Source organism: Xenia sp. Carnegie-2017, unplaced genomic scaffold (assembly GCF_021976095.1).
Source record: "Xenia sp. Carnegie-2017 unplaced genomic scaffold, XeniaSp_v1 HiC_scaffold_6, whole genome shotgun sequence".
NCBI lineage: Eukaryota > Metazoa > Cnidaria > Anthozoa > Malacalcyonacea > Xeniidae > Xenia > Xenia sp. Carnegie-2017.
The window spans coordinates 7958468-7978680 of record NW_025813526.1 but is presented as its reverse complement, the minus strand read 5'-3'; the positions used below and the strand labels follow the sequence as shown (position 1 = coordinate 7978680).

Genomic DNA, 20213 nt, shown 5'->3' with positions numbered 1-20213 from the left:
AACATGGGAAGTATTTTTCTAGTCTCGACTGGTGGTATTGTGGTAGTATAACCGTAAACCCGATAGTTATAGCCACCCTTAGTGGCCTAGGTGCTTTAGTTCAAGGTTATATGGTTAAGAGTAAGATTAATAATAACTTATAAATGTGTAAATTTGCATATACATCATATTCACGAATACTTGTGGATATAAGATCATATTTAAGAGGATTACCTTATGATGAAGTGATATTTCTATCAGACATAAAAGTTATAGATGATATTATAATAGACAATTGTACTAATATAGATGGTATGGTGAGTAAATATAATAAAAAATATAAAGATCTGTGAGTTATCTATAAGATTATCTATGAGTTATCTGTGAGTTATCTGTGAATAAAATCTACATTATTATATAACATGTCTGAAGAAAACCTAAAGATAACTACTGTTAAAAAAGAGAAAGACCCTATTAGAGTAGAAGCTGGTAAACGCTTGGCTGCTATTTCGAAAGCTTCTAAAGAAAAAAAGATGCGAGATAAAATTGAATTAGAAAATAAAAAGAAAATTGAGGATAATAGCTGGATTATTAATTATGGATTCTTATTTGGGACTATTGGAGTATTAACTGCTATTGCTAGTCTCTATTATACAAGGAAAAATGATAAAAGGCAGGAAAAATTAACAAACGATAAAGCGAGAGAAGAAACAACTAGTGAAAAACATGTTTTGATACAAAAAAATAAACAATATAATTTAGACTCATTTGAATAAAATATTTCCTATTATATATGAGTAATACTATGAATAAGAAACAATTTATGAATGAAGCTTTTGATGCAGTGCTTGTGACAACAACTGCTGTAGGTCTTTCTATGGCGTCTAAAAAACTACTAGGTCAAAAATTAACAGACACAAACAATATCAAAGATTTTGCTAAACTAGCTACTTCTATTATAACATCGACAATGCTAGTTAAATATGCTCAAGACAAAAAATGGGTTCCTGAAAATCCATTTAAATCTGTATAAATATATATGACAAGTGTTATTACTAGTGGATTTGGAACAGCTTTTGGAGCTGTTGTCAATGGGTTAGGTTTCTCTCTAGCAGGCTGGCTATTTCATAAACTTGATAAAAACGGTTATGCTGAGGAAATGAAACGTCACAATAAGGCTCTAGAGGACCTATCTAAAGCTAAAGAGGCATTCTATGAAAATGAAGTCAAGTAGCATGATAAAATTCAACAGCTTAGACAAGAACTTCAATATGCTGATGATGATATAGAACTTACAAACAAAGCTTTAGATGCGCTTAGAAAAGTAAAAACGATACATTATAATGGGTTAACATTTCATAGAGAACCGCAATTAAATGACTTTTACAAACCATCTAAGAATATGAAAAATTATCAATCTATTACAATGGTTGGATTGGTATTATATCTGGATATTTATTATATAAAATTACTTAAAAATAAAATATATAGTATTAGTATATGTATTGTAATAAATTGATTCATAAAGAGTTAGAAGATGTTTTTGATTACGTAAATTGTTGCTTTTGTGGTAAAAAGATATGTTATAGTTATAGATCTGCTAAGGCATACTTATGTTGTGAAAATCAAGAAATTATTTCAGATAACAATAAAATGAATGTTTGTAAGCACTGTGGGTCTGTTCACTCATATAAGGTAGTTAATGAATGGATACCAGAGATTTGGAAATGTCAACGATCAGTTCATTCAAGAAAGAAATGGTTTTATAATAAAATTAGATTGTGTGTAACTTTTGAATATGTTGAGAAATTAACAAATGATTTTATAAAGGTTGTTAGTACTATGATTAAACATAAATTAATTAATAAAAAAAATGTTAGTATGTATAACTATTATATAATACGCTTAGCCAGCCGTAAGGGTATACCATTAAAACACCCTGTTAGAGATATGAAAAATAGTAAGACAAAAAGAGTTTTTGATGATAGATTATTTGGTGAAGTATATAAAATCCTTGAGTGGGATAAAGGTATCAACTGTACTTATTATAACAACTGGGTCCAGTCAAAGAAATAAAACATTTACGATTATATATGAATCTTAAAGCTATATTAAAAAGGATTAGAGATTTTATTTTATGTTGTAAAAAAACTAGTTCTAATATAGAAGGTGTTTTGAAGGATTTTGAAAAAACATTGTATAAAACAAAAGATAATTTAAACGCACCTTAAAAAAAAAATAATATATATAGTAATTATATAGAATGGTGAAAGTTATAAAAACAAAGATGTATATAAATTTAAAGGACATGAAATTAATTTAGATTTATTAGATGAAATTATGAAAGATAAAAACATGTATATTAAATCATTAAAATATGAACTTGAATATAAAGATGATAATAATTATAATATTACAAGAGAAAAAATATATGAATTAAATACTTGTGACTGGTTATCTTTTCTAAAGATAAATATAATATAGAAAATATTATAAAAATTTACATATATTCTGTTCTATACATATAGAAACAGAACCCATTTATGTGATAGTTTTAAACCAAGTTTAATAATAGTAGTGGTTATAATTATATCCAACATTTGTTGAAATCACTCATAATTTATTAAATAAATATTATTATGGGATAAATGTTATTTTAAATATAAATTACTAATACAGAGAATAGTTATGTTATAAAATTTGTTTATATGAATATATTTATATAATATCACAGCTTCTGGTATTATTAAAATATCTTAAATTAAATAAAATATATAGTATTAGTATATATGTGTTCAGATAAACCAATACGAGGAAGACCAAGAATTTATACTAAAGAACAAATTAAACAACATAGAACTTCATATATGTTGTCAAAACCATGGCATTGTGATTCATGTAATAAAACATATAGTTTAGCATATAAAACTTTACATCTTAGAACTAGAAAACATTTAAGAAATTCAAAAATTAAAAATAATATAGTTTTATAAAATTTTATGGTGCGTTTAAATATACTTAAAGAAATATATATACATAATATATATGATAGAAAATATAAAAATAATAATGAAATTCTTAGTCTAGTGTATTTCGGCTGGCTGGGATTTTCAAATGGTTGATAAAGATTTATATTCTAAATTTAGTTTTTATATACATAGATTCTTTACCAACAAAATTATTACATTATAATCCTGATCAACAGGTTATGAAAATGTAAAGATCTCCCAACATTTATACATACACTAATTACAAAAGCAAATAAACGAATTAAAATTAGTTGAACATCATAAACATTTAAGGTTATTAATATTTAAAACTAATGATCATAAACAAGAACTTCACTATTATTATAATACAACAACAAAAGAAGCTCTAATGACCCAATTAGAGAAAAATTAAACAAAGTAATCTGGGTACACGAGAAGGGTTTCAATCCATGGGAGGTCGGTCTAAGACCAGTATGTTACCTAATACAATAAAAACTGAAGCTAAATTAAGAGAATATTTACAAAATATTTAAAACACTCAAAAGTTAAATAGATTAATTTAATTATTTTATAAAAGTTTTAAATATAGATTTATTTCTATAATTAAAATTAGTGCGTTTAAAAAATAAAATAAAATATATATATATATATATGAATAGAGATTATTTAAATCGAAAGGTACTTAAAGACAAACCTATATTATATAATATGCCTAATATGAATAAAGATAAAACAAAACATAAGGTACTTAAAGACATGAGTATTTTATATAGTATGCCTAATATGAATAAAGATAAACTTCAAAAGTTGACTAAAGACGATTTAATTAATATAATTTTAAATCAAAAACCTAAGGTTGAAGTTAATAATACTTCAATTTCCAAACCAGTACAAAAAGTACTATCACAATCCAATATCAAACAAATGACTGTATCTCAGTTAAAAGTTATTGCTAAAGAAAAAAAGGTTAAAGGTTATTATAAACTTAGAAAAAACGAATTAATCAAAGTATTAACACCAGTCCCAAAACCAAGAAAGAGTGTAAAAGAGATGGTTAAAGAGTATGAGAACAATACACAGATGCTATCAGATAAAAATAAAAAACCAATACCAACACAAAGAGTTAAAATAAGAGAAACAAACAATGCTCTTAAAGGTTATACAAAGTCATATGAAATAAGCATTATTAACAAAAAAGATCCATTAAAACAATTACAGAACACTAGAAAGTATCTTACATATTATATTAAAGAATTATTAACAACAATTAAAGGATTAAAATTTGTCGAAACGCTTAAGGTAACATTTGAAAAAAGAAATAAAATATGGTGGTAATGTGTTTTAACAAAAGTTGCTTATTTCAACAGTCCAGCTTTAACAATTACAAATAATGAAAATATTACTGAATCACTACAAATTTCAGAACAAAATATATTAAATAAGATTGATAAATTTACACAAGAAGGTTCTGGATGGGTTATTCGCTCTATAGATAATCATTATCTTAATGTTGTTAAATACAAACCATTACAAGGATCTTCATACATTAATTTACCACAAGAACTTAAAAATAGTAAAAAGGATTAATTAATATCAAAATAGAGATAATGAATGTTTTAGATGGTGTCATATTAGACATATTAACCCACAAAATAATACCCACAGAGAATTAAAAATCTGATAAGGAATATATTAACAAATTAGACTACTCTGGGATTGAATTTCCAGTGACTGTTAAACATTATAATAAAATCGAAAAGCAAAACAGAATTAACATTAACGTTTTCGGTTATGAAGATAAACAACCATATCCATTATTCATTTCAAAAGAAAAATTTGAAGACCATATGGAACTACTATTGATAACTGATAATGAAAACAAACATTATATTAATAAAAGATTTTAATAAATTTATGTACAATCAAACAAAGCATAAAGAAAGAAAACACTTTTGTATGCGCTGCCTTCAATGTTTTAGTTCTGAAAAATATTAAATAACCATATAGAAAACTGTATATTAATAAATGGTATACAATCAATAAAATGCCTGATAAAAATAATAACATACTGAAATTCAACAACTATCATAAGCAACAACCTGTACCATTTGTTATATATGCTGACTTTGAGGCTATTACAGAAAAGATATCTGGTTGTAACAAGATAATAAAAATCATATACAGAAGCCTATCAAAACATACTGACTGTGGTTATGGATATAAAGTTGTTTGTTGTTATGATGATAAATTCACGAAACCAATTCAACTATATAGAGGGGAAAAGGCTGTTTACAAATTTATGGAAGCTATGTTAAAAGAAGTTAAATATTGTAAAAATATTATGAAAACCTACTTTAATAAACCATTAAAAATGACCTCTGATGATGAAGAAGAATTTAAAAAAGCTGATGAATGTCATATCTGTAACAAAAAATATACTAACAAAGATATTCGAGTTCGAGACCATTGTCATATCACTGGAAAATATAGAGGCTCAGCACATCAAGATTGTAATTTAAAACTTAGAATAGACTCTGATAAATTAAAGATCCCAGTAATATTTCACAATCTGCGTGGATATGACAGCCATTTTATTATGCAAGAAATCGGAGCTATTGTTAATAAGCATACATACAAAAACAAAAAAGGTGAAGAAACACAGATGAATATAATTGCTATACCAAATAACATGGAAAAGTATATGGCTTTCATGTTAGGTAACCATTTAACATTTCTTGATAGTTTTCAATTTATGAGCTCTAGTCTTGAAAAGCTTGTTAATAATTTACCTAAAGAATCATTTAAATACACCTCTAAACAGTTTCAAGGTGAAAAATTTAATTTAATGACACAAAAAGGTATTTACCCATATGATTATATGGATAGCTTTGAAAAGTTTGATGGGGGGTTACCTTCAAAAAAAGACTTTTATAGTATTCTTACTGATGAGAATATATCAGATGAACAATACCATCATGCACGAAAAGTGTTGAATACATTCAATCTAAAAAACATGGGTGAGTATCACGACCTGTATCTGAAATCAGACGTTTTGTTATTAGCTGATGTATTTGAAAACTTTCGAAAAACATGCTTAGAATACTATAACTTAGACCCATGCCACTATTTCACATCTCCTGGGTTGTCTTGGGATGCTATGTTAAAGATGACAGATATTAAATTAGAATTAATGACTGATATTGACATGTTTCAATTCATTGAAAAGGGTATGAGAGGAGGTGTTTCTTATATTTCTAATCGATATGGTAAAGCAAATAACAAGTATATGAAAGTATTTGATAAGAATAAACCCTCAAAATATATAATGTATCTTGACGCAAACAATTTATATGGATGGGCTATGTCACAATACCTACCTACTGGTGGTTTCAAATGGTTAACTGAGAAACAGATTAACAACATAAACCTTGCTAAATATCAAGTAGATAGTAAAAAAGGTTTAATTTTAGAAGTTAATTTAGAATACCCTGAAGAACTACATAATTTACATAACGATTATCCTGTCGCACCAGAAAAAGTTAAGGTAACTAGCGACATGCTGTCAATATATTGTAAGACAATTGCTTCTAATTACAATATATCAACAGGTTTAGTTTCAAAATTAATCCTACATTACAAAATAAATACAAGTATGTTTTACATTATAGAAATCTTCAATTATACTTAGATCTTGGGTTAAAGTTAAAAAAGTACATAGAGTACTTGAATTTAATCAATCTCCATGGTTGAAAAAATACATAGACTTTAATACTCAAAAAGAACTAATGCAAAAATTCTTTTGAAAAGACTTCTTCAAATTAATGAATAATTCGGTAGGTAAAACCATGGAAAACTTACGAAAAAGTAGATGTTAGACTAGTAACTAATAAAAATAAATTATTAAAATTAGCTTCAAAACCTACTTATGTAAGTAGTAAAATCTTCAATGAGAACCTTGTGGCTGTGCATAAGATCAAAGAAACACTAACCCTTAACAGGCCTGCATATGTTGGCATGTGTATCTTAGATTTAAGTAAAACGTTGATGTATGATTTTCATTACAATTATATCAAGAAGAAATATGGTGATAAAGCTAAACTTCTTTTCACAGACACAGATAGTTTAACATATGAAATTGAAACTGAAGATGTCTATCAAGATTTTTTGGAATGATAAAGATAAATTTGATTTCAGTGATTACCCAGAATACCATAAATATCATGATAAAACTAATAAAAAAGTTATTGGTAAAATGAAAGATGAAGCTGCTGGAATAGTAGTTAAAGAATTTGTTGGTTTAAGAAGCAAGATGTATAGTTATATTAAAGATAATAATAAAGGAGATAAAAAAGCTAAAGGAATTAAAAAAAATATTATTAAGAGTGAAATAAAACATGAAGACTATAAAACAACACTATTTGAAAACAAACAAATGCATCATACAATGAAAACTATTAGAAGTGTAAACCATCAACTTTGTAGTTATGAAATTAATAAAGTATCACTCAGCTGTTTTGACGATAAACGATATATATTAGATGATGGTGTAACAACATTAGCTTATGGCCATTATAATATCGGTTCAAATAACTAAATATTAACAAACAGTTATAATGTGTAGTAAGTATGTAGCGTAGGCCTCTGTTAGAGTAAAATCATACATGCCTGCTCCTCATGTTTGACTACATATCACATAACTGTTTGTAATAAGTAATTAATACAAAAGCGATATACAAAAAGATTCAAAATCCTGAAACAATTAGTAAAAACACTTTTAACAAAAATTATATAAAACATTGTTAAACATGTACATGTGACACACGCTTGACAGATATATTGTTTCCATAGTTTTTTAAAGAGCATCTATGACATTGTTCGCTCAAAATTTCAGGCTTAGTTGCCTGAAATTCTTCGCCCCTAACAACGATTTAAAAAGATGCTTTATTAACACTTGATTATTAACACTTGATTATTAACACTTGATTATTAACACTTGATTATTAACACTTGATTATTAACACTTGATTATTAACACTTGATTATTAACACTTGATTATTAACACTTGATTATTAACACTTGATTATTAAAGACTGTTTATAAAATTTAAACGCACCTATATATTTCAAAAACATATAGATTCCATATTTTTAAACTATAGATTATAGCCTCGAAATTTTTACCCCCCTTTGAAACAATGACTTTTTTTTACGCAGCTTTTTTTACATGACCTTTTGCTGAGGGACGCCTTTTGAAACATGGTCTTATTTTGCGCTGTTATAAAGATAGTTTTTACCCAAGGTTAAAAGTAGTAATATACATGGGGGATAAGAGAACACTTTGTGTTCTCGTACCCCCATGTATATTATTACTAGTATGCATGTTCGAGTTAAAACGAGTCAAATGATATAAATTAAATAAAATCAAATCCAGCAGCGCACTGCATAAATTTACATTGAGCTCGCGAAGAGCTCATGTTATTGTGGTCCTATTGTATTACTTTATGAAATGGAATATACGTTTCAAATCTGACTTATCTAAATCTAATGTTTTTAGCTTACTCTAAAAAACAGTGAGGTAGCTATGAGGTGTGTAATAAGTTAGATGAGGGATGTGGTTACACTGCGTTGTTTGGTAAATGCTGTTTTATCAGTAAATGCCAAACTGCAACATATATGCATGTATTGCATAAAGAAAAGATTCAGGGGTAAATAAATAGGCTAAATTCACATTTCTCTTGGCAAAACCAAAATTCTTTCTCTCCTTTAAAAGCGCAAGCGACGTCACTGTCAGACCATGTCTTAATAACATAAGGTGATAAAAATATATTACTAAAAATCTGTGTTAAATGCTCTTGTAGAATTAAACGACCTTTTTATTGTGCCTTATATTACATAAAGAGTTTGCTTAGTAAAGCATACAATTCAAACGTTTCATATAAGATTTTATTTTCACGTCTAGCAATCCTACAGGACTCAAGCATTCTAAAGGACAAAAAGAGATGGATAGGAAAGCTTCAACAATGGCTGCCTTCGTACTTCAATGACAAAAAGACGGTGCGCTGTTACCAAGCAACGAAAAATGGATGGGGAGGGAGGACATTTCACAGTCGCTGTGACTCAAAAGGACCAACATTGGTTATTATTAAAAAGGGATCGTATGTGTTTGGGACATTTGCATCAGAATCTTGGGGAGGTAAGGTCGAGTGACTTATATGACATTAATTGCATGTGAATACCTTTTGAATTCAGTGGTCATTCTAAGATAAAAATGATGTGGCACGCAGAAGAAAATAGTTTTTATAATATAATGCAAATTTTGTAAGGGATAACACAGATATCATTTGCATGTTCGGTACCTTTTATTGGGAATCTATAGATATATACAGGCTTGGAACTTCCTCATGTCGGAATATTACAAATATATATGTAAGCAAACAATAGTTAAGCCAATCTTAGTGCTTATTTCAATATGATAACAATAAAAATATGACAAACTGATTGAATAAGGCTAAGTGGAGTTGTCTTATATCTGCACGTCTAAGATTTTACGTTGACTTTATATCTAAGAATTAATCCTCATCGAATTTTTCATAAAGAAGTGAAATCTTAGCAAAATTGTAAACAAATTATCTTGAATTTCAAAAGTAATTCATGGCAAGTTTTGTATAGCGGGTCATTGTTTCAGTCAAGAAGCATAAAGTTTGATTAGTGAAATAGAAAATATCAACATCATCTTCATATATGAAACTTTTAACTCAAGTGTTTTGTGTATTACTGTTAAATTACAGGAGGACGTTCTGGTTACATACAAGCACCAGAAGCTTTCATTTTCTCCTTTAAAAACATAGATAATCTTGCACCCTTTAAATCCAATGTTACAAGATACAAACAATATTCAATGTACACATACAGCAGCTATGGACCAACATTTGGTGGTGGTCACGACATTTATATCGCCAACAATGCTGTGTCCTATTCCAATTTTTACACAAACTTTGGTTATACATACAAGCTCCCATCTGGCTATTCTTACGGGAGCACAAAAGCAAAGAACTTATTGGCTGGCTCGTACAAATTTATTCCAAACGAAGTGGAAGCATTTTATTTTTCGCCATGTAAGTTATAACACCAAATTTTAAAGAAAATATGGCATCATAATAATGATAATAATGTTTATTAGTTAACTACAATCGCGTGCGTCTTGGTATATATACCTACACCAAACTTAAACCATGGAAATATATCGTAAAATTGGAACATCATGCAAAAGCCATCTTTACAAAACTATAAGAAATGATAAATGCATACATGAAGAAATAAAATGGGATATAATTTTCAAATCTGTCTTTCGTAGTCTAATTTTTTGCCGAATATAAAGGACAGGTGCACAGAATAAATAACTAATAAAAAAAAGTACAACTTGGAAGTTTTCGGTGCAACAGATAACTGCCAGAAGCAAGCTTCAAACCATGTTTTTGTGTGGTAAAGCGAGTGCATTTTAGAGTAAAAATATGGCTAAAACTGATTTATGAAGGTTAAAAATGCTTTTCTGGAATATAAGTGAACTATCTTTGTCACCAGTAATGTGATGTATTTTGAAGAAATTGTAAACACCTTTTAAACGATATTGTAAACACATTTAGCTAACGTAGAAAAAATTTGTGATACACTATATTAGGAATTTATATTAGGTAAAATATTCTACGGCTTCCTCGCAGATTTTAGAGGAACTTTGTTGTCTAACTGGAGGTGTTATACGTAACTTTTTGTATGTGTTAGCGACGTGTTTCAAACGAGGAATTTCACAAACCACCTTAATGTCTATATGAAAAAGAGATCCGTCAAAACAAGGGCGAAACGTTCAAAATTTAACATAAAATTTCATTGTCACCCCTATAGTGATCCTGCAGAACTCAGTTATTCTGAAAAATAAACAAGAATGGATAGGAAAGCTTCAAAAATGGTTACCTTCGAATTTATATGGCAAAAAGACGAAGCGCTGTTACAAAGCAACATCGAATGGATGGAGAGCAAGTACATTCCACAGTTGTTGTGACTCAAAGGGACCAACACTGGTCATTGTTAAATATGGAGGTTGTATTTTTGGAGGATTTGCATCAAAGTCTTGGGGAGGTAAGCCCGCTCTAATTATAAATTGTTTGGAAACTTAAGCATGTATTTATAAAAACAAATCTATTGAAATCTTTTACACGCCGGCAGGCACGTAGTCAGAACGATAATTGGGGGGATGATATACCTATGTTTTAAAATAAGTGCATGAACTGTATTAGTTATAAAAAAATCAATGGGAGTTATCTTATGGACATGCATTCTACATTTCTTTCATCTTGTTTTAAAGTTATATAGCCCAATATTTCTTTTGTCATTTAGCAACACCAGAGTTATAAAAAAGTTAAATCTTCGTCAGGGTGGGATATCATGTTTTGAAAATCTTCGTCAAAACAACATCATATTACTCACATCAGCTATGCGAACCGGGTGTTACGGGTACATGCATGCATGTGCTTAACTTCCAGTATTCAACTTTGAATCATCCTCGAAAATTTTATTCGCCGATAGTACCAGTCTACCCGCAGTTTTTTTGCAACTTTGACCAGCACCAAACCATATTTTATAGTTATAAGTAGTTTGCATACGAGATGCAAATTGAAGTTTTAAAAACTCACGAGTCCATTATTTACAAATTGCATAAAAATAATTTAATAATATAGCTAAATAAAAGAGTTTCTCAATTCTGTTAATTTTTGACTTGAGCGTCGCACGGTTCAACTGGCAAGTTATAACTATCGACCGGCTCGTAATTTTTAATTCGTTCAAATAATTTTTACACCATTGCTTCCAAACACAAAGCCAAAACAAGGTAGCTATAACCAGAAGTGTTCGCATTTTCGGAAATGTCTTCCAAATACAGAACTGTAGACTCGGTTTCTAAAGAAATCTACTTAAAATTTACGCTAGCCATTGTATCCATTTGCTTTTGTTTACAATAACTTAAATTTCCCGCCATTGAAATGATTTATTTCGATTGGCTCTATTTTGATTACCTTTTTGTTTGACTAACTAATCAGGTGCACTTTCTATAAGTAATAGCATGGTTTCGAGTGCAACTTGGGAAAAAATGCACGAGTAAGTTTTCAAAGACTATCAAAAGTCCTAAGGACAATTCAATTTGAAGTCTTTGAAAAACTCACGAGTGCCTGTTTTTCAAATTGCACGAGAAACCATGCAATTCCTTATTAATCATATACATGAAAAAATTTCTCAATTCCGTTGATTTTTGACTTCAGCGTACGTACATTGCAGCCGGCGAGTTTAATCATTGATCAACCGGTTGGTATTTTTCAATTCCGTCGGATATTATTTTTACGGCACCATAACTTCTGCACACGCAGCTAGAACAAGGTATCTACTTTTAGCAGTATTGTTATTTTCATCCAGAAACACTTTGCAAACGGTAAACTGTATACTCCTTCCCTAAAGAAAATCCACTTTGCTAAAAAAAACTTAGCCAGTCGTTGTAATTGCTTTGTTTACAATAATTTAACTTTCCCGCTTTTGAAATGTTTTATTTTGATTGGCTCTTAGATCATTTTTTGTTTGACTAACCAGTCAGGAGCGCATTTTTCAAAAAAAAATTGCACTGTATTTCTTTTTTTTGCACTGTGTTTCCTATTTTGCACTGGTATTTACGATAAATTCCCTCCTCTAAACCAATCAGAATTGAGAAATTTTTCATGTATATCATTAGAAGAGAAATCAGCACTGGTGTTTCGCTTTTTGCACTGGTGTTTCTCTGAAATTTTCATTGCTTTTAACCAATCAGAACTCAGAAATTTGTCATGCATAAATATATAATATCTTTTTGACTCACCAAAAAGGAATGGAAATTACTAACAAATAATCACTAAAGAAAGCAATAAGAATTTCTAATTGAAATGTAATTGTTTTATGTTGTTTATTTGTAGGAAGTAGCCGTTACATAAGAGCATCAGATTCTTTTATTTTTTCTCTTAAAAACCCGGCTGGTCTGGCCCCTTTCAAATCCTCAATATATAGATATCAACAATATGCAATGTACACAAGCAGCAGCTATGGACCCACGTTTGGAGGTGGTCATGATTTGAAAATCGGCAACAATGCCAGAACCAGCACAAGCTCGTACACAAACTTTGGTCATACGTACAAGCTCCCATCAGGCTATTCGTACGCGAGCAACAAAGCAAAGAAATTGTTGAGGCTTCTACCAATTTCGTCCAAACGAAATTGAAGTGTTCTATTTCTCCTCATAATAATCGGACCATTCACGAATAAAATGTGTCATAAAAAAAGCATGGTTTCTCCTTTTTTTGTTAAATTAACCGAATTAGCTGTCGCACGTAGCAAATAATCTCATAGATAATAATTGTAATCATTCAATAACTATGCAAAGAAACCAATATTGTAATTCCTTAAATGAGAATTGAAATACTTATTTTGCACTTATTAATTGCAACAAAACTTTTCTTTTCGACATGCTGTTGTCTTGTAAGATTCCTCTATAGATGATGATGACTTTAGGTCATTGTGTGTAAACTGCTATATAAGTTTAGGTTTTGAGATCTTCAGTTGCATCATAGTGCTAGTAAGGACATCTACCTGGAATGATAGTTTGTTTTAGTCAATTTTTTGAAGAGCAGGATAACATCTTAACGCATCTGCAGCTAACAATTGGATTTCGTCTATCTGCTTTCTTCTATCAGCTTTCGTTTTATCTAGCACTTTTGCATACACAAATTAATCGGCTAAGGTTGAGGAGAAAAATGGTATTTTTTTTAAGGGTATTTGAGATGTCACCGTACTATTCATTCATTATGGAGTTCATGCTATTGATAGAAGAACACACGGCTGCGATGAAAAGAAGGTTAGTAATAAGAATTACTTTGCATAAGGTTTATGATATCAATACACAGCTATAGGATGCATAAACAACTACAATGTTTGAATTTGAATTAATCACCTGATTTTTCTAAATATATCATGCATACGCATACATTTAAATGGGATTCCGCCAGCTGCTTGTATGTAAAATAAACGTTAGTCTTGAAACATTTTTTGGCTGAAAAAAGTCTTTGTCATTTAACCCTTTTACACATTTTACGTCTTTCTTTGCATTGTTCTCACTACTCATAGTTGCTTTTGTCACTTAACACTACGAAGATTACATTTGAATATTGTGAACTGAAACTTATTATAAAAATCAAAGCCAAACTTGTAGCTGATAATAAATAGCCATTACAACCCTGAAACCAAACAATAATGAAAATGCAAAATCAAGGATCGCTTCACTGTACATTATTGTATATATTTAATTAGACTTCTTTGCTGCAATATGTCATTTCATGTTTATTAGTAGTAGTAGTTTCGTATGGTAGTCACACCTCCATGTGTGTCTCATCAAGCCAGCTTGCGAAGTCATCATCTGCTTTATGCACTGTTGCGTAGCCGCCTTCAATGCGTGTGAACGGACATTGCAGGATGATATAATCCATATTCTGGTTGGTGACGTTACATGATGGGCAAGTTGTTGAGTCTTTGTAGCCCCATCGGTATAGGTTGTTTGCTGTTCTGCCCTGTTTCGATCTAATTCGGTTACAAGTGCTCCATTGTTTACGAGTTAGTTTCCTGAAACCAGGAGAGGGAGATTTGTGGGATCTTTAATTAGATCAGCACCCTTGGTTTATTTTCGGACCATTGTTCCTTCCATGTATTGTTGAAATCAAACGATTCAATCTTGGAGTTATGAAAAGGTTTTCGTGATTTTTGTCTCGAAGTAGTTGGGGCAGACTGGATAATAGTTTTTAGTGCAGTGTCAATTTGTGTATTTTCAATGCGATGATGTTGTTTCTGTGCTGCTTCCTGTCTGCGTATGTTAGGTGGAGCTATAGCACTCATTACAGGTAGCCAAGGGGTTGGAGTTGATTTTAATGTTCCAGAAATTATTCGCATTGTGTCATTTAGCAATGCATCTAACTTATTCATGTGTTTAGAGCGAGACCAAACTGGAGCACAATATTCTGCAACACTGTATGATGTTTATTAGTGATGAACGGCAATTGACTGGTTGCCATTATGAAAATCACATGCTTAATAGATATATGCGATCCAAAAGATTTCAATTAAGTGGCTCTTATATATGTATTTTTATTATTCTGTGTATAATGATGAACAATAGATGTGACCACAATTATGTGACATTAAATGTAAGGAAGGCTGGAAGGGCATTTGGCAAATTAGAAAGGGTTAGACAGTTATTTGGTCATTTGATTTAAAATTTTGCACAAGGCACATACATTAACGTCCGCATTCTAAAACTCCACTCACACTGACACTCAATAAGTAGGGCTATAAAATCACTTCATAACTATTTGAAGACAGCAATTTCACTCAACTTATTACTTGATTTGAAATACCTAGGAGCAAATCTTGCCATAAATGGAGAAATGACTGCGAAAGATTAGATAGTGTGTGATTTTTATGTCGCACTTAAAGTGCATATCTCACAATTTTTTTTATAGCACTTTCGTATTGCTTCTTCAAAAGTAATCTGAAACTTATATTACAATTTTTTCATGCGCTGCGTTGTTTTCGAATTATTATTGATCAAATATGAAATTTGACAGTAAAAGTTGATAATTGGCATAGGGCCTGGATCAAGTCTCTGTGACGTAACATAAAGTGCACATACAGCCTTCCCAAATTCGTTGAACTTTTAAAGTTTAGACTGTAGAAAATATGATTTCGAAGAAAATTTCGTAAAAAAAATAAAAACAAAGTTTTTTTGGCGGTTTGAATTAACTTGCTTTAGAAAAATTTCCGCGCCTCTGAGGGGACTAAAGACGAGAGGTTTGTGACGTCATTTAAGGAACGTATGAATGCGCTGCATACAAAACAACACAGTGTGAAATAACAATTCTTTATATATTGCTTTGAAATTAATATAAAAATTGTACGAAACATGTCGACATCCGATTCTGAGTCGAATACAGCAACAACAGCGGAAAATATTGAATTGAACAGTCGGGAATTCGATTTCGAAGACGAAGATCAATCGTCATTAAATGCGCTCCGAAACACCGATGGCGATTTTGAGTACGGCCAAGCTGCAGCGTATGAAAACGAACCACTTGCTGATGATGAGTGGTTAGAAACTATAATAGAGAGACAGAAGAACAAAGACGCCAAACAGAAGAGCTCGAACGCAGAATGCAAAATGAAGTTCCTCTTGATTCTTGGTAAGAAAAGTTGGAAAATTTGTTTATTTATTGTTGCCGAAGCTTTTGACAGAGAACTTTCTTAGGTGCAATTGTGGTAAGTGCCGTGTTCCTCTCTTGGTTAATCTAAAAGAATGTAGATGTTGCCACGAAATTATCAATAGACCATATGCCTTATTCATATTTAATGAAAATGCGCGCTGTGCATTCTGGTCTTAGTAGTCACGCTCAGTGTTGCCACGCCTTGGGATTTCTCCCAAGATCTTGGGATTTTCTGCTCAAGCTTGGGATCTTGGGAGTTTTTTTCGAAATATTGTAAAATCTTGGGATATTTTGTTTAAATATTTTATAGGTAATATTATCTCGTATTATGAATTTATAAATAAGTGTGACACGTCTTTTAAAAAAAGATGTACCTGGTGTATTTGTCTTTGGTCGCATTTGTCACTCCTTTGCTCTCTGCGCACACTATGCAAGTTGTCGCCTACCTTCATGGTTGGAAGCATTTGTGAAAGATGTCTGCTGTTATTTTTCCTAGCAGTCGGCGACAACACCAGTTCCGTCTCATACAAGATATTGTTGAAGCGCCTCGTCATAAAGTTCTCAAGCTTTCACAGACGAGATGGCTCTCCCGAGGCCAAGTTGTTGCCAGAATTTTAGAGCAATGGGATGCATTAAAACTTTTCTTTCAATCTGAGTCTCCATGTGATCGTGTAGACGGGGCAGTCAAGATCTATGAAACCATGACGACGAATGGAACCAAGCATATTATGGCATTCCTAAATTCCATATTGTCAAAAGTGGACAGATTAAATGCTGAATTTCAGGCTCCAGATTTCAAGCTGCACACACTGTACAGTTCTATATCGGATGAGTATAGAAGCATTTTGGCCATGTTTATCCACGACAAAGTCGTACGAGAAACACCGTTGGACGAGATTGATCCAAATGACGTAAAGCTATACAAGCCTCTCAACGATATTCATCTTGGAGGAAGATGTACAGTCCTGTGCACCCAACAGTCTTTGGGTAGCCAAGAACAACGTTTCAGAAACGATTGCCGTAACTTTCTCGTTGAGTTATGTGACCAAATAAAGAAGAGGTTTTCTTTCAAAAGTGATGGAGTTCTAGCTTTGCTATCAGCAGTCAACCCTTCAGAGGCATTATCCAGCAGGCGGTCATTAAACTCGATAGCGGTATTAGCACACCATTTTCCGTCTTTAGTGTCTGAAGATCAATTGGATGAACTTGATAATCAGTGGAGGCAGTTGTTATATGCCACAGACTCTCTTAAAGGCATGACTAATTCCCCAACACAGTTTTGGGATGAGATCAGAGCTATTAAAGATGGTAACGGCAATAAAAAGTTTGAACTTTTGGGAAATTTTATGTGCAACCTGCTTGTTTTGCCTCACTCATCTGCCTGTGTCGAGAGAATTTTTTCCCAAGTTAACATGATAAAGACTCCTAAAACCAACCGCCTACATTGTTCAACTTTGAGGAACAGATTAATTATAAGACAAGCTATTGCTCGACAAGGTGCGCATTGCTACACGTGGGAGCCGTCTACGAAACTTGTAAAAGACGTACAATTTGGTCATTGTCGGAGGGAGTACTTTAAGAAACATTGTCAGCGTCAGGAACAGGAAGAAAATGTGACTGATGTTTATGACATTGTAAACGAAGAGACTGTTGAGATAGGGTCTGGTTAGCACTTAGCATGTTGTCGATTTGGCTGTTTCAACGATTTTACCATCACCATGTTTGACTTTTTATGTACTGTTGCGTTTCACGAACTATATTTAATCATTTCAACACTTATATACATAAACTATCGATTTTTATGAAATTAAAATTAAAACAAAAATCAATTCATTCCAGTCCTTACATTATGCGTTCATTAGTGCGGCTAATCGTGTACCCATGACAAAGGGGTCCCCCAGAAACGATTGTGGGGGATCTTGGGATATTTTAAAGGATCTTGGGACTTTTTGCTCAAAATCTTGGGAATTTGTAAAATAGTGAGTGGCAACACTGTTGGTGCCTACAGCTCTGACACGCAGAGCTCCTCTATAGTTACGCCGCTAATTGTAAGCGCATATTGCTAAGCATGCTCTAAACATGACGTAACCCTACTTTCTGGCTAGGAAGAGAAACATATGAAGTTTTAATAAAAGCTAATAGCCACTGCACAGTTATTTATGAAAATTATCTTTAAGTTCATGCATATGGTACAGTTTGACGATGAGTGAAAGCTCGACATCTATGAAATAGCATAACAGTTTGACACCTCTCCTACACGAACACTTATAAACACACACACGCACACAAACCATCCTTCATCACCTCTAACAGCCATATTTCTGTAGTTTAGATAGTGCAAAATGTAAGGCTTGAAGTCAGATTCGAGAAATGCATTCCTTTTTATATTTTTATACACGTTCCTTATTTTCCTATATAGCTAGGTCATATATTGCAAAAGTCATGCCCTTGTGATATATTTCCTGCATTGCAAGATTCTTGTATGTATCAAGCCACCATATTTTATCTTATTTAAACTCAATAAAACTATATATTTATAATTTAAATAAAATTTTTGTTGCTAACTTACGTGCAGAAAAATAAAAAACTTCTACTTCGTTTGGAGAAAACTTGTACGAGCCAGCCAATAAGTTCTTTGCTTTTGTGCTTCCGTAGGAATAGCCAGATGGGAGCTTGTATACGTAACCAAAGTTTGTGTATGAATTGGAATAGGACCCAGCATTGTTGGCGATATAAATGTCATGACCACCTCCAAATGTTGGTCCATAGTATGTATTTGTGTACATTGCGTATTGCTGATATCTATAGATCGTGGATTTGAAAGGTTTTAGACCATCCTTGTTTTTGAACGAGAAAATAAAGGAATTTGGTGCTCTTATGTAACGACCACTTCCTATAATTAAAGAGAATTTCATAACAACAATTTAGTTGGATGCTCCTTATACAGAGATAGCTCATATTGCTTATTTCTCTCTCCATAGAAAAATCCAACGACTTATTGAAAGTCAACTTTTTATATGGCTATTTGTGATTTTGTCAAGATTTGTTTAACGATTCCAACAATAAGCCGATTGCAAAAGCATCACAAAATAATGCTGGATTTCGTATATAGTGAAAAATCAATCAAGCCAAAACTTTTGCATTTCGCTTTTGTCTTTTTTCCGATAATACTCATCAAAAACTCTCCTGACTGACAGTGCAATCCTTTCAATTGTTTTTACGTCTTTATATTCAATAATATGAGCAAAAGTAGTTTGTAAAACGTTTGCAAATCTCGAGCAAGATCATACTTTTTAGTTTACAATTTTCACATAAACAATTACGACGCCTACAGATAATTTTCAATACTTTGTAGGTGGCAAGACATTGACAACTATAACATTGACCAAGGTTTGAATAATTCATGATATAATGCGAAGGTCAAATTCAATAATTGTTTTATTGTAGAAACTATTATTTGTAGACATGACGTCATACTTACAGATATCGAGAATTATTTGCAGGTAGTTGACCAATCATAACCGATATTGTTTAACTTGTGAAAGATAATGTTAATTACTTGTAATTTTTCAATAGTCGTAGCTCGATAATTTTTGATGATTAATCTTTTTTCATGCCTCTCTATTGTAAACATTTCGTAGTTTTTCTTAGTTAATATTGGCATACATGCATGTGTTGGCCGAAATAAAAAAGTTTTCATGCAATTTGTATTCATAGATACATGCATAAGCTATTAAGTCTAAAATTCCTTTCTACTTGCCATTACGTCATTTACAAGATAAAAATAGTTTTCTGTGTTTTGTTTATATTATTAGCTTAACACAGCTACAATTATACAGTTGTCTAATTTTCTCAAGCTTACCACCTCCCCAAGATTGCGATGCAAATCCCCCAAACACATACGATCCTTTTTTGATAATGACTAGTGTTG

At 31.4% G+C, this 20213-nt stretch overlaps 1 protein-coding gene across 1 annotated transcript; it reads left to right on the top strand.

The window, feature by feature from the left end:
• The first annotated feature begins 401 nt into the window (after window positions 1-401).
• On the top strand, window positions 402-13500 carry LOC124457059. The gene is made up of 5 exons (XM_047007351.1): window positions 402-468; window positions 8929-9162; window positions 9758-10084; window positions 10869-11102; window positions 12956-13500. The coding sequence occupies exons 1-5, from the start codon at window positions 402-404 to the stop codon at window positions 13255-13257; spliced, it is 1164 nt and encodes a 387-aa protein (XP_046863307.1). The 3' UTR covers window positions 13258-13500.
• The last annotated feature ends 6713 nt before the right edge of the window (window positions 13501-20213 follow it).